The sequence below is a fragment of the Chenopodium quinoa genome, unplaced genomic scaffold, assembly GCF_001683475.1.
Source record: "Chenopodium quinoa cultivar QQ74 unplaced genomic scaffold, ASM168347v1, whole genome shotgun sequence".
Taxonomy (NCBI): domain Eukaryota; kingdom Viridiplantae; phylum Streptophyta; class Magnoliopsida; order Caryophyllales; family Amaranthaceae; genus Chenopodium; species Chenopodium quinoa.
Window position 1 is genome coordinate 1,939,442 of NW_018744835.1, and position 13,038 is coordinate 1,952,479.

The window sequence follows — 13,038 nt, forward strand, 5'->3', positions numbered from 1 at the left end:
TACAAGAGCATTCTAGTACTTAAACTTTTTCTCTTAATTAGCTTCGTAGAAGTGAGATCAAAGGAGAGTTCTTGATTCTTGTATTGAGTCTTTAACAAAGGGGTTAAAGGCTGGGTGAGTGTTTGTGAGTTCAAACACATTGGGCTTACGAGTGTAAGTCGAGAGCACACTCGGAGTAGAGTGTGGGGTTTGCTGGTTCCCGGAGTAGGGAACAGCAGAGTGTTCTTTGTCTTTGTTTTTCGGAGTAGATTAATAAAGAACTTAGGATAGGAGGACGTAGGCCTGAGTTGGCTGAACCTCGTTAAATTTGTTGTGTTCTTTATTGCTTTGTTTTATTTCGTTAAATTTGTTGTCTTCTTTATTGCTTATTTATATTCCGCTGCGTACGGGAACCAGCACAACTGGTTCCTCACACATAATCCGAAAAGAAGCAAAATTAGCCAACGATTACTTAACACTCAATTCACCCCCCCCCCCCTCTTGAGTGCCCATTGAACCTTCAATTGGTATCAGAGCCTAAGCTTCTCGAAAGAGTAACATCTAGAGGAGTTAAGAATGAGTACTCAAGAATTAAGTGCAATCGGTTATGACAACAAGTCACCCAAGTTTAATGGAAATAATTATGCTTGGTGGAAGAACAGGATCCAGAATGTTATCATGGGTATTGATTATGAATGCTGGCTCGTAGTTAAAAATGGTCCTAATATCATTCTCAAGACAGATGTTGAGGGGAACCAGGTTCCCAAGAAGGATAGCGAATTGGTCATTGCTGATTACAAGTTGCTGGAAAAAAATGCTAAGGCAATGTCAATACTACAACAAGCAATAGGTGAGACCGAAACAAATCGTATCTCTGGCTGTAGTAGTGCTAAGGAGATATGGGACACCCTTGAACTTGCGTTTGAGGGAACCAGCGAGGTAAAACGGTCTAAAATTGATTTAATCATGTCTAAATATGAATTGTTTGCCATGAATAAAAATGAAAAAATCAATGACTGCTTTCGTAGGTTTATGACTATTGTAAATGATCTTAGATCTCTTGGTAAAAATTTATCTGACGAGGATCTTGTGAGAAAATTATTGCGTAGTTTAACAGATGCATGGACAGCCAAGGTAACAGCAGTATATGAAGCAAAGGATCTGTCTACCTTGTCTCTGGAACAGCTGATTGGTTCCCTTATGACTCATGAGATGCTGATTGACTCTAAGTCTGAGAAGGAACCAGCAAGAGGCATGGCGCTTAAGGGAACAGTAGAAGATGATGAAGATGAAATTAGCATGATTGCAAAAAGATTTGAGAGATCTCTTCGAGATCAAAGAAAGAATTTCAAAGGTAAGCATTTTAAAAACTATAAAAAATCTAACTCTAATTCTTCTTCTACAGGATGTTTCAAGTGTGGAGAAAAAGGACATCTTATTCGAGATTGTCCTAAGTGGAATGACAAACAGTCTAAATCCGGAGATAAACAAGCATACAAGAATGCCATGATAGCTTCCATGTGGGGAGACTCTGACTCAGGGTCAGATGAAGAAGAAGGATCACCCAACTCAGATGTTTGCCTAACTGCCTTTACAAACATCAAGGAAAACAGCACTGGTCCAGGAACCAGAGGGGGAACCAGTACATTCAACAAATGCTTTATGGCAAAGAAGGATGTACTACATGAACGCAAGGTAAGCTTAGAGCAAATTAGAGAAGATATGCATGAATATGATAGAGAAAATATGCTTGCTTGTATTGATTCCTTACTAGATGAATGCTATAAACTAAGTGAAACATACATAACTTGCAAAAGAGAATTAAAAGAAAAACGTGGTGAATGTAATATTGCTATTGCTAGTTGTGATCATCTAGAAGGAGTCTGTTATGAACTAAAAAATCAAGTAGCAGAACTAGAGGTTGAATTGGACAAGTGTAAAGTGGAACTAGAAAAGGAAAGATCGTTTGAACCAATTGATGGTGAAGAGGATCTGACCTCCTGGTTCCCTAGAGACTTATCAACCACTAGTGATACTCTTGATTTTTCAGTAGCTATAAGTAAAGCAAATTCGTGTACTAGAACTTCCTTGTTGAAGGCCTTTGAAACATTGGCTTACAACCTGGAAAACTCTCACAAGGAAATTGCTTCACTTAAAGCTGCACAGTTCACTGTTTCCCCTACAGGTACCAGTGTAGATGTCAGTAATACGATTGATAAGTATGAAAGTAATATTTGTGATTTGCATGCGGAAATCAATCAACTGAAAAAGGACAAGCAACCAGTGATTGTTGACATGTCTATTGACTCTATGGTTTCAAAACTTAATCTACAATTCGAAGCTTTAAAAAGTAACTTTGATTTTCTTAAAGAGAAAAACGAATTGTTAACTAAAACACTTGAAACCAGAGAAAAATAACTTAATGATAGTCATAGACATGTGGACAAATTATTGAATGCTCAAGAATCCTTAAATTACCTGATTTCATCAAGAGGAAACAGAGGAAAAGTTGGTCTTGGTTATACTAGACAGAGAACCAGGACTAACTGGTCTCCCAGAGAAACCACCTGGATCAAAGAATATCAACGAGGCAAGTATGTCATGACTAAAGAAATGCATGTGTGTTTTCATTGTGGTAAAAATGGACATAAGATACATGAATGTCCAGCTAAGAAAATTAGTGCTAATAAGAACAGCAAGGGTGTAAAATATGTGTGGAGAAGAAAGGATCAACAAGATGTTAATGTTGTTGAAAAGGGACCCAAGTATGTTTGGGTTCCTAAAACTAATGTTTGATTTGCTCTTGCAGGCTAGAGTGAAGGGAGACACCTATTGGTATTTGGACAGTGGTTGCTCAAGACACATGTCCGGGGATAAAGATCAATTCCTTTCACTAGTGGCCTTTGATGGAGGAAGTGTCACCTTTGGGGATAACAACAAGGGAACCATCACTGGTTTAGGTAAGGTTGGTAAGACACTTTCTAACGCAATAGATGATGTTTATTATGTTGAAGGCTTGCAACATAATCTCTTGAGTATTTCTCAATTATGTGACAAAGGTAATATAGTTGAGTTTCAAGCCAACCTATGTCACATAGTTAACTCACAAACAGGAGAACTTGTATGTGAGGGAACCAGGAAGCATGATGTTTACATTACCTTCTTAGATAAAATCCCTCAAGACAAGTCCATCTGTTTGAGAGCTGTTTCTGACAATAATCAATGGATTTGGCATAAGAGGTTTGGACATGCTAGCCTAACACTTCTAAACAAACTTAAAACACGTGACTTAGTTGTAGGCCTTCCTAACATTAAGTATGAAGCTGATAAAGTTTGTTCTGAATGTGTAAGGGGGAAACAGGTCAAAAATTCTTTTAAGTCTAAAACTGTTTTGAGTACCAGTAGACCCTTCGAACTTGTACACATTGATTTGTGTGGTCCCATGAGAGTACAAAGTCGAAGAGGTCATAGATATGTCTGTGTTATGGTTGATGATTATTCCAGGTACACTTGGGTAATGATGTTACACACAAAGGATGAAACGTTTGAAGAATGGGTAACATTGGTGAAACAAGTGGAGAACCAGCTCACCCACAAGCTGGTCTCGGTAAGATCAGACCATGGTGCTGAATTTGAAAATGCTAACTTTATTGATTATTGTAGGGAACATGGAGTTAATCACAACTTCTCAGCCCCTAGAACACCTCAACAAAATGGTGTTGTAGAAAGGAAGAATAGAACTCTTGAGGAGATGGCGAGGACGATGCTCATTGAGAGTGGTCTCCCAAAGAGTTTTTGGGGAGAAGCTGTTGACACTGCTTGCTATATATTGAATAGAGGTCTCATTAGACCAAAGTTAAATAAGACTCCCTATGAACTGCTTAAAGGTCGAAAGCCCAACATTACATATTTTCGCATTTTTGGATGTAAATGTTATGTGCATAATAATGGGAAGGACCAGCTTGATAAATTTGATCCTAGAAGTGATGAGGGAATCTTCCTTGGATACTCTTCTCACAGCAAAGCATATAGAGTCTTTAATAAAATGACTCTTCGTGTTGAGGAGAGTGTCCATGTCATTTTTGATGAATTTAACATGTCTTCTGAGATTGCGCAGGTACAACCTGATGAAGTGAATGGATTGATGGATTTCACGGGGAACCAGTATACTGGTCCCACGGATGAAGTGCAAGCAGATCTAGGCCTACCAAATACTCCACCAGATGATAATGATGAAGTGCCTAGAGAAGAAAATGAAGATAATGAGGACTCTGAAGGGGAACCAAGTCCTGATGGTTCCTCAAATAATAGACAGGTAATGAGTTCAGGGGGAACAGAAGAAGGTACCACCCCTGAACCTGAGGTAAGTAATGATAGAGGAAACAGCATGAATGTGAATCCTCCTGGCTCCTCAGAAGAAGGAGAGATCCATGAACATGCTGGTTCCCAACTTAATGAGAAAGCACAAAACAGTCTTAATTTTAAAAGTTATAGATATCAATCTTCTCATCCCACTGATCAAATAATCAGTGATATAAATAAGGGGATTCAAACGAGAACAAATGTTTTTCAAAACTTTTGTGCTTTCTATTCTTTCTTGTCTAATGTAGAGCCTACTGACTATAAAATGGCATTGACTGATCCTGATTGGGTACTAGCTATGCAAGATGAGTTAAATCAGTTTCAGAGGAACCAGGTTTGGCACCTGGTTCCCCGTCCCAAGGAAAGATCAGTCATTGGCACTAGATGGGTCTTTAGAAACAAGTTAGATGACCTTGGTACTATAGTCAGAAACAAAGCAAGGCTAGTGGTGCAAGGGTACAATCAACAAGAAGGAATTGACTATGATGAGACGTTTGCACCAGTAGCTAGGCTAGAGGCTATTAGGATTTTAATTGCTTATGCTGCTCACATGAATTTTAAGCTGTTTCAGATGGATGTAAAGACTGCCTTCCTCAATGGATATTTAAAGGAAGAAGTATATGTGGAGCAGCCACCTGGTTTTGAAGATGCACTGTTCCCCCAACATGTGTACAAGTTGGACAAAGCATTATATGGGTTGAAACAAGCTCCGAGGGCTTGGTATGAAAGATTGTCCAATTTCTTGATGGCAAATGATTACAAGAGGGGAACAATAGACAAGACCTTGTTCATAAGAACCAGGGGGAAACACTTGATTGTAGTACAAATTTATGTTGATGATATTTTATTTGGTGCTACTAATCAGGTTTTATGTGATGAATTTGCTAACCTTATGCAGAGTGAATTTGAAATGAGCATGATGGGAGAACTAGGATTCTTCCTAGGGCTGCAGATTAAGCAAATGGATGATGGAATAATGATCCATCAACAAAAGTACTTAAAAGAGTTGCTGAAAAAATTCGGCATGGAGAACAACAAAGCTTATGATACACCTGTTCCCCCATCTACAAAATTAGATGCTGATCTTAAGGGAAAAGATGTTGAAGCTTCTCTTTATAGAGGAATGATAGGTTCTCTACTTTACCTAACAGCTAGTAGACCTGACATTGTGTTTTCTGTTGGTTTGTGTGCTAGGTTTCAAAGCAATCCAAAGGAATCTCACTTGAAGGCTATTAGAAGGATACTTAGGTATCTTGTAGGAACAGCAAATCTGGGATTGTGGTACCCCAAAGGCAGTACCATTGATCTTATTGGATACACAGATGCAGATTATGCTGGTTTCTTAGTTGATAGAAAGAGCACATCAGGTATGGCACACTTTCTTGGCTCTTGTCTAATTTCATGGGGTTCTAAAAAGCAAAATTCAGTGGCCCTATCCACAGCAGAGTCTGAATATATAGCTGCAGCTTCATGCTGTTCCCAGCTACTGTGGATAAGGAACCAGCTGAAAGATTTTGGTGTTATTTATAAAAGTGTTCCTATTTTCTGTGATAACACTAGTGCAATCAATATTTCAAAGAATCCTGTGCAACACTCCAAGACAAAACACATTGAAATAAGACACCATTTTTTAAGAGACAATGTGGAAAAAGGATTGGTGGAGATGTTGTTTTGTAAAAGTGAAGATCAAATTGCTGATATCTTCACAAAGCCTTTGTGTAGAGAGTCTTTTTGTAGGTTAAGAGTCCTTTTAGGTCTAGTTAGATTTTAGGTTTTGGCTTCAATTACTTCCTTCAATGATTGGTTAGAATGGTATTCTCTTGTATAGTGTGTGTACATACTTATGTTGATATCTTTCAAGTGTTGTGTAGATGGTTCAAAATCTCAAAAGGATTGAGAATCATTGTTGTAAGAAACAGGTGAAATCAGGCTGAATTTCCAGAAACAGCGTGACATGGTTCTATACAGGTACCAGCAAAGGGAAACAGCAGACCAGCTCTGATATGTCATCCGATAATATCTTTTATTTTCGGAAGATTACTATAAGATATTTCCTTTTGGAAGGAATTTATCTTATTTCAGTTATTTAATCCCATATAAAAGGCAAACATATCATATGCCTTATTTATAGTTGGTTGAGATAATTATGGTAAAAGATAATTACCAAATTTTTGATTTCAATTTAAAAATATCCTTTACAGTTGCTTTTTATTGGCTCAACTAACTCTTTTCTTTCCTTCTTCTCTCTTTGTGCTTCATTGTTAAAAATGTACACTAACCCTTTGTGCAGATCATCAATCATCATCACTCGAAATTCTCTTTCTCTCTCTCGTATGCTTTAAATTCATCATTGTTCATTTGGTTACTGTTCACTCAAGGAACCAGCTCAGTCTCAGGGGGAACATCAGAAGGAAGCTCAAATGTCCTTAAGCCCGAAGTTGGAGGAAATTCAGAAAAGTCAGAGTGAAAAGGATGAAATAGAGGTTGTTGGTTATTATGAGGAGACACCCACTGCTAAGACCATGGTACGAAGTAGAGTAACTCAATTAAAGAAGTTCACTGAGAAGGTGCAGGAGGAACAGTCCATTGACGCTGTTCCAGGAACCAAGAGAAAAAGGGTACCAGCAAGAACCTCCTTGCTTGATTGATGTGATGCTAGTTTTGCACTCGTTATGCAACAAGGAGAACATTCTGAATCAGTACATATCTCTCATGATTTATAAAAAAAAAAAAAAAAAAAAAAAAAAAAAAAAAAAAAAAAAAGAGGAACCAGCAGGTCAGGAAGTGGTTTTGAAACAGATTGGGGAATCACAAGAATATGCTTAGTAAGATAATGCGATTGGTTCAAGTAGAGCATGATGACAAGGTTGAGTGGGATGAAGAGGAACCAGATGATGATGCAGAAGATGTTGCAAAGTTCGAGGAGGAGGAAGGGAACGAGAATGATGATGAGGAGTGATGCTGTTTCTGTTCTTGTTTCCTCACCCTCATGTTTATTCTAAAATAACTGATTTTGTTGGTCTGTCTACTTCTCTCCATTCCATGAACTTTCTTTTTGGATGGATTTGGGCTTCTTTGGTTGAACTTTGTTGGCTTGTATGAACTACTAACTCTGCTATGGTATGAACTGTTTGGCTAATCTCTTTTTGCAGCATAATGCTTGAATGGTGGTTGATGCCATTGTATGGATAAGCACATTAACTTGTGCACATTGCTTTTACTTGTGGATACTTTTTAATGATGCCAAAAGGGGGAAGTAGTCTGAAGTTGAAGCCTAAGGTTTAGCTAGTTTAGATTGAGTCAGTTTGAGTCTTTTTATTTCGTATTTTCTATTTTCTGTTTAGGGAACCAGTTGGCCTAACTGACTTGTTCCAAAGAGTTTTGAGTCCTTGAAGTTTTTGACGGTTTTTCTTTTTGAGCATGTCCACAGGTTCAAGAACTTCAAGAGTTTGTCATCATCAAAAAGGGGGAATTTGTTGAGTCCCTTAGGTTTTGAATGATGGTTTTGAATGATGACAAACAGCTATGGGAAACAGGTTTTAATAAGTGTTGAAAACAGTTGGTGGGAACCAGCTAACATAGAACACTGTTTCCCCAGACAAGTTATTACTTACATGAGTTTTCTTATTGAACTAACTTGTCTTTATACAGGGAACAGTTATATGATAAAAGTGTTATGTACTGGTAGGGAACCAGTATGTACTGTTTCCATGGTTGCTACGTGGTAAAGCAGTCACATACTCTTTATTGTGCATTAACCATGTTACATGTGCAGTAGTTGAGTTGATTCCAAGACTTGGAGCATAGAAGCCTTTCGAAGATATTTCGAAGAAAGATTGTTTGCTCATAATAGAAGTATTCAAGGAAGATTCAAGTCTTGAAGATTACATGAAGAAAAGACGATTTATGCTTTAATATGTTATCTAGGTTTTCATGTAATATGCTCCGTAGTATGCTTGCATGTTTGGGTTATATAAGTGCTTAAAAGTATATTGAAGTATGATATGAAATCTGGTACAAAGTTGGAACAGGTTTCATAACATGTTTCAATTCAGGGAACCAGGTCGGGGAACCAGGTTCACTGTATTCGAGCTGCCGTTTTGGAAAAAGATTTTACAAAAAGATTTTTTCGAAAAGATTATTTTGAAAATATTTTGTGCAGCTGGAAATAAGATGAAATATTCTTGGTTACCTAAAAACTAGGAGTATTTATCTTAATTGATTCTATCTTTGTGATTAAATCAAATAAGATAAAAACTTTCCTAAAATTACATTATATCTTATTCTCTAAGATTGTGTGATTTAAGGAAACTAGGTTTTAGGAATCTAAGCTTATATAAACTCATCTTATTTCACATATTTCGTGTGCCTCTCCAGAAATTAAAAAGAGCAATTATTTGAGAGCATATACTTAAGCACTAATCCCATTCATCAAGTCATATACAAGAGCATTCTAGTACTTAAACTTTTTCTCTTAATTAGCTTCGTAGAAGTGAGATCAAAGGAGAGTTCTTGATTCTTGTATTGAGTCTTTAACAAAGGGGTTAAAGGCTGGGTGAGTGTTTGTGAGTTCAAACACATTGGGCTTACGAGTGTAAGTCGAGAGCACACTCGGAGTAGAGTGTGGGGTTTGCTGGTTCCCGGAGTAGGGAACAGCAGAGTGTTCTTTGTCTTTGTTTTTCGGAGTAGATTAATAAAGAACTTAGGATAGGAGGACGTAGGCCTGAGTTGGCTGAACCTCGTTAAATTTGTTGTGTTCTTTATTGCTTTGTTTTATTTCGTTAAATTTGTTGTCTTCTTTATTGCTTATTTATATTCCGCTGCGTACGGGAACCAGCACAACTGGTTCCTCACACATAATCCGAAAAGAAGCAAAATTAGCCAACGATTACTTAACACTCAATTCACCCCCCCCCCCCTCTTGAGTGCCCATTGAACCTTCACAGAATAAATTAAAGGTACCTAGCTACCATATTTATACTCCGTATTATTAATTATTATAAAGCTTCATTATATACCAAATAAAAAATAAAAAGTATTGTTTTATTGCCTTTGACTAATAATAATTTTGATTATTTGCTTTAGCAACAGATTCTATTTTTTTCTCCACTTTAATTTTTGAAATGGAATTAAAGGGGTGCACATGGTGGGAGGTAATGGCTTTTAGATTTTAGTCCATCATATATAAGGTATTTTGAATCTAAAATTATTAATTCTATCAATTGGTATGAGTTGTATGACTAATTAATACTCCGTTCGATTTTTTTTCTATTTTTTGTTTCGTATTGTAATTGTTTTATAGAGTTTTTTCCACTTTTACTCTATTATGTTTTTAAAAACTACTTGTGTTATCTTACTCTAATTTGGCCCACTATATATTATGAGCTGGTTTTCTTTTATTACTCAATCTATTTCTCTTCTCAAAAAGGTATAACAAGTACCGCCTTATGTTACTTTATTATTCATTTCCTTAGTCTGCAGTCAGCTCTATATACAGTGCTTATGATTTATTTGTATTATCTTAGTACTTTAGTTTACTAATTAGCCCGACCTAGCTAAGTCCCACCATATCCTCATAAATGGACTATGAGATGAATGATTAATTATCAATTCTTTATTCAATTCATGTAAAATTTTGACTATTTATACTAATACACATTTACTATTGAATCAGTTCATCCTATATCACATATAGTTGATGTTGATTAAGTTGGAGTAGCATTGAAAATTATATTATAAACACCAACAAATTCCTTCTAAAGTAATTTTTGATCTTCATATCGCACGTTATATTGTATTGGTACAATTGTTTACCCTAGATCACTAACTAATTACGTATAATGTTGCATTGTTCATATTTATTGATTGAAAGATAATGATAATAATGTGTAAATTGCATTGCATGAAGCGAAAGAGGAAATTGTGGTCCATAATTTAAATGTGACTTGCTTTAAACAACTTTGCAGAGATGTTCAGGGTTAATTGTTAAAGTCATGATTCAAAGCTTATTCCCATAAAGCAAAAGCAAAAGAATAATTCTTGAGAATTGAGGATTATTGCATAAATTTTTGAAATTGATGCTAAATTATTATTGCCATGATTATATTAAACATAAGAAATAAAAGGATTTGCAAATATTACTAATAATATTCAAACTCTCATTGCATCGTAGAACATCAACAACTACATAAAGAGATGATGGCTGAGAGATTCTCTCACCAATTTAAAAACAAAAATTTGAAAAAAAAAATTAGGGGAAAAAAAGGGACAAATTAAAGTGACATGAGCTTAGACCACCAAAATAACTAGCTAGTTAAATAGATTATCATACTAAACTCATCAAAAAGTAACAAAATTAATAATAAGCTCATGAAGTCTAAAACTTCTAGTTTTTTAGCATGAATTATCTCGAATACGACCTAACAATGAAATTCAAAAAAGAAAGGAAAATCTAGAGGGAAATTAAAATTTTCAAAGTAGATTAATTTCATTCAGCCCTCTCATGTAGTAACTTGATATTCTTCGTTTATCTTCGTACTTCCGTAGCATGCATTACCTAAAGGCCAAAACAAAACAAATAATCAGCCTACAATATACATGCACAGCTCCCCATAATTATTACTCCATAACATTATTTTCAGACAGAGGAAGTATGTACAATATCTAAATTAAAATAAAGTTAATTTTTGAGGACATGCATACCGTGAAATTTTTGAAACTTAAGAGCTGATGCATTTAATAAGCAGAGTTACTGCCGGAGTCCCTTGGTTCCCTGCATCTGAAGCACTCGGTCCTGCTAGCGAAGTTGTGCTCGTTGCAACCCGACCTATAACGTTACATGGTACGTATAATATAAGTAACATGACATGCCATTTCTTGTCCATAAAGTAATAATGATACATGTACGTTACTAACAATAGCGTATACATAGTAAGTGCTAGTATACTACCATAATTCTTATGATTAAAATATAGAATTGTATGTATATATAATTATAACTTTATAAGAAATTGTATGTATACATAATAAGATTGAACATAATTACATACCTAGTGCAAATCCAGTCACCGGATTTCCAACCGGAACGGCCGCTTCCACCCGGTCCGCCACCGCCAAGACCGCTACCAAAAGAGAATCCACGTGAGCGGCCCATGTCACCAGAGCCAGATTCCTCCTTGTAAGCCCCACACTTGAAGCAGCTAGACCTACTAGCGAAGTTATGGGCCCCACAATTGCCAATGCTACAGTACCAATCACCGGGCCTAACATCGGGCCCGGCAAAACCCCCACCAAAGGAGGGCCCACCTGACCTCCCTCCAAAGCTTCCGAAATCGCCGCCGCCTCGGCCATCAGGACGTTGGTCCCCACAACGCTGGCAAGAGTCCCTCCTCTGGAAGTTCAAGTGGCTGCATGACCTACAGTTCCAATCACCTGGCCTACTCATTCTTTTTTACCTATTCAAAACAAAAAAAATATATTCGGTGAACAACACTAAGTACGTGTCATAAGCACGAGCAATGATGTAAACGAATTTCAATTTAAATAATACTATAACTTTTTTCAAAAACTAACTCACTACAGTAATTAAGACGCGATACGTTAATATAAGATATTAAAAACAAGGAAATTCTTCTTTATTGCCTTCAAAATTAGGTACTCATCCTTATTTTAAGGAAATAAAGAAGATACGATATACAACATGTTTATTTATGAAAGTGGAAAATGTTAGGAGATGCTTAGACAATGCAACCAATCCAAAATGGTAATCGTACAAAAGCTATTAGCCCGTGGTTTTCCTATTGCCTAATTTTTGTAGTTTTACATTTTTTTAAGAAAAAAATATAAGTGGAAAATAATGTAATCATTCCACTGATTTTGTCATAGAAGCTCCTAAAGAGACCATTATCCCTTGTTTTAAGGTACCAAAAAAAAAAAAAAAAAAAGGAATTAACAAATTAACATCCTTAATTTTCAGAAAATGACAAATTTAGAAACAAAAAACTATAAAAACCACCAACTTGCACTCTTTTTTTCACCTTACAAAATATGAATGATATAAAGTAAATTATGACAGAAGATGAAAAATAAAAAAATAAAAATCAAAGATAGAGCTTAATTAATTACCTTGGAGAGCTAGGAATAATTAGAGATGAAATTTTTAGTTGGGATTTAGAGAAAGGTGAAAGAAGTTAGGGTATGAAAGAATGAGTTTGGTTTGTGAAGGGTTAAGCATGGTTTATATAACATGCAGAAATGCCTCGATTTTTGAGAAGATTTGAGGCAGCTGAAGGAAGAGAGAGAATGAGAAAGAATGTTCCTTTTCAAATGCTTGAGCTGGCTTCTTGAATAATGGGAATCATCACATTAAAAGTTCCTAACTATTAAAATAATAAACATAATTAGATAGATTTTTTTATTATTATTATTATTTGAAGAGTGTAATTAGATAGATTGTGTAGACTATCGACGGACTCATATGAACGCAATTTACTCAAACAATGCTACTTGAAGTAGCTCTGATAAGTACTTGAGATTACAAGACTTAATTTTGAGGATCGAAATTTAATTAACTCGAATTGATGTGACCTCAATATTAATATACTAGATATTGATTATCATATCATAATAAACTACAAGTATTTCAAGATTAACATATAATAGAGTCATATAAGACCTAATATAGGAGTAAAGTACTTA

General features: G+C 35.9%; 1 protein-coding gene across 1 annotated transcript; it reads right to left on the bottom strand.

Moving 5' to 3' along the window:
• Positions 1-10,460: 10,460 nt before the first annotated feature.
• On the bottom strand, positions 10,461-12,649 carry LOC110704505 (transcription initiation factor TFIID subunit 15b-like). The gene is made up of 4 exons (XM_021882299.1): positions 12,466-12,649; positions 11,391-11,795; positions 11,044-11,167; positions 10,461-10,897 (listed from the first exon to the last, which is right to left on the bottom strand). Exons 2-3 carry the CDS (start codon positions 11,783-11,785, stop codon positions 11,077-11,079), a joined length of 486 nt encoding a protein of 161 aa, XP_021737991.1. The 5' UTR covers positions 11,786-11,795; positions 12,466-12,649; the 3' UTR covers positions 10,461-10,897; positions 11,044-11,076.
• Positions 12,650-13,038: the final 389 nt, after the last annotated feature.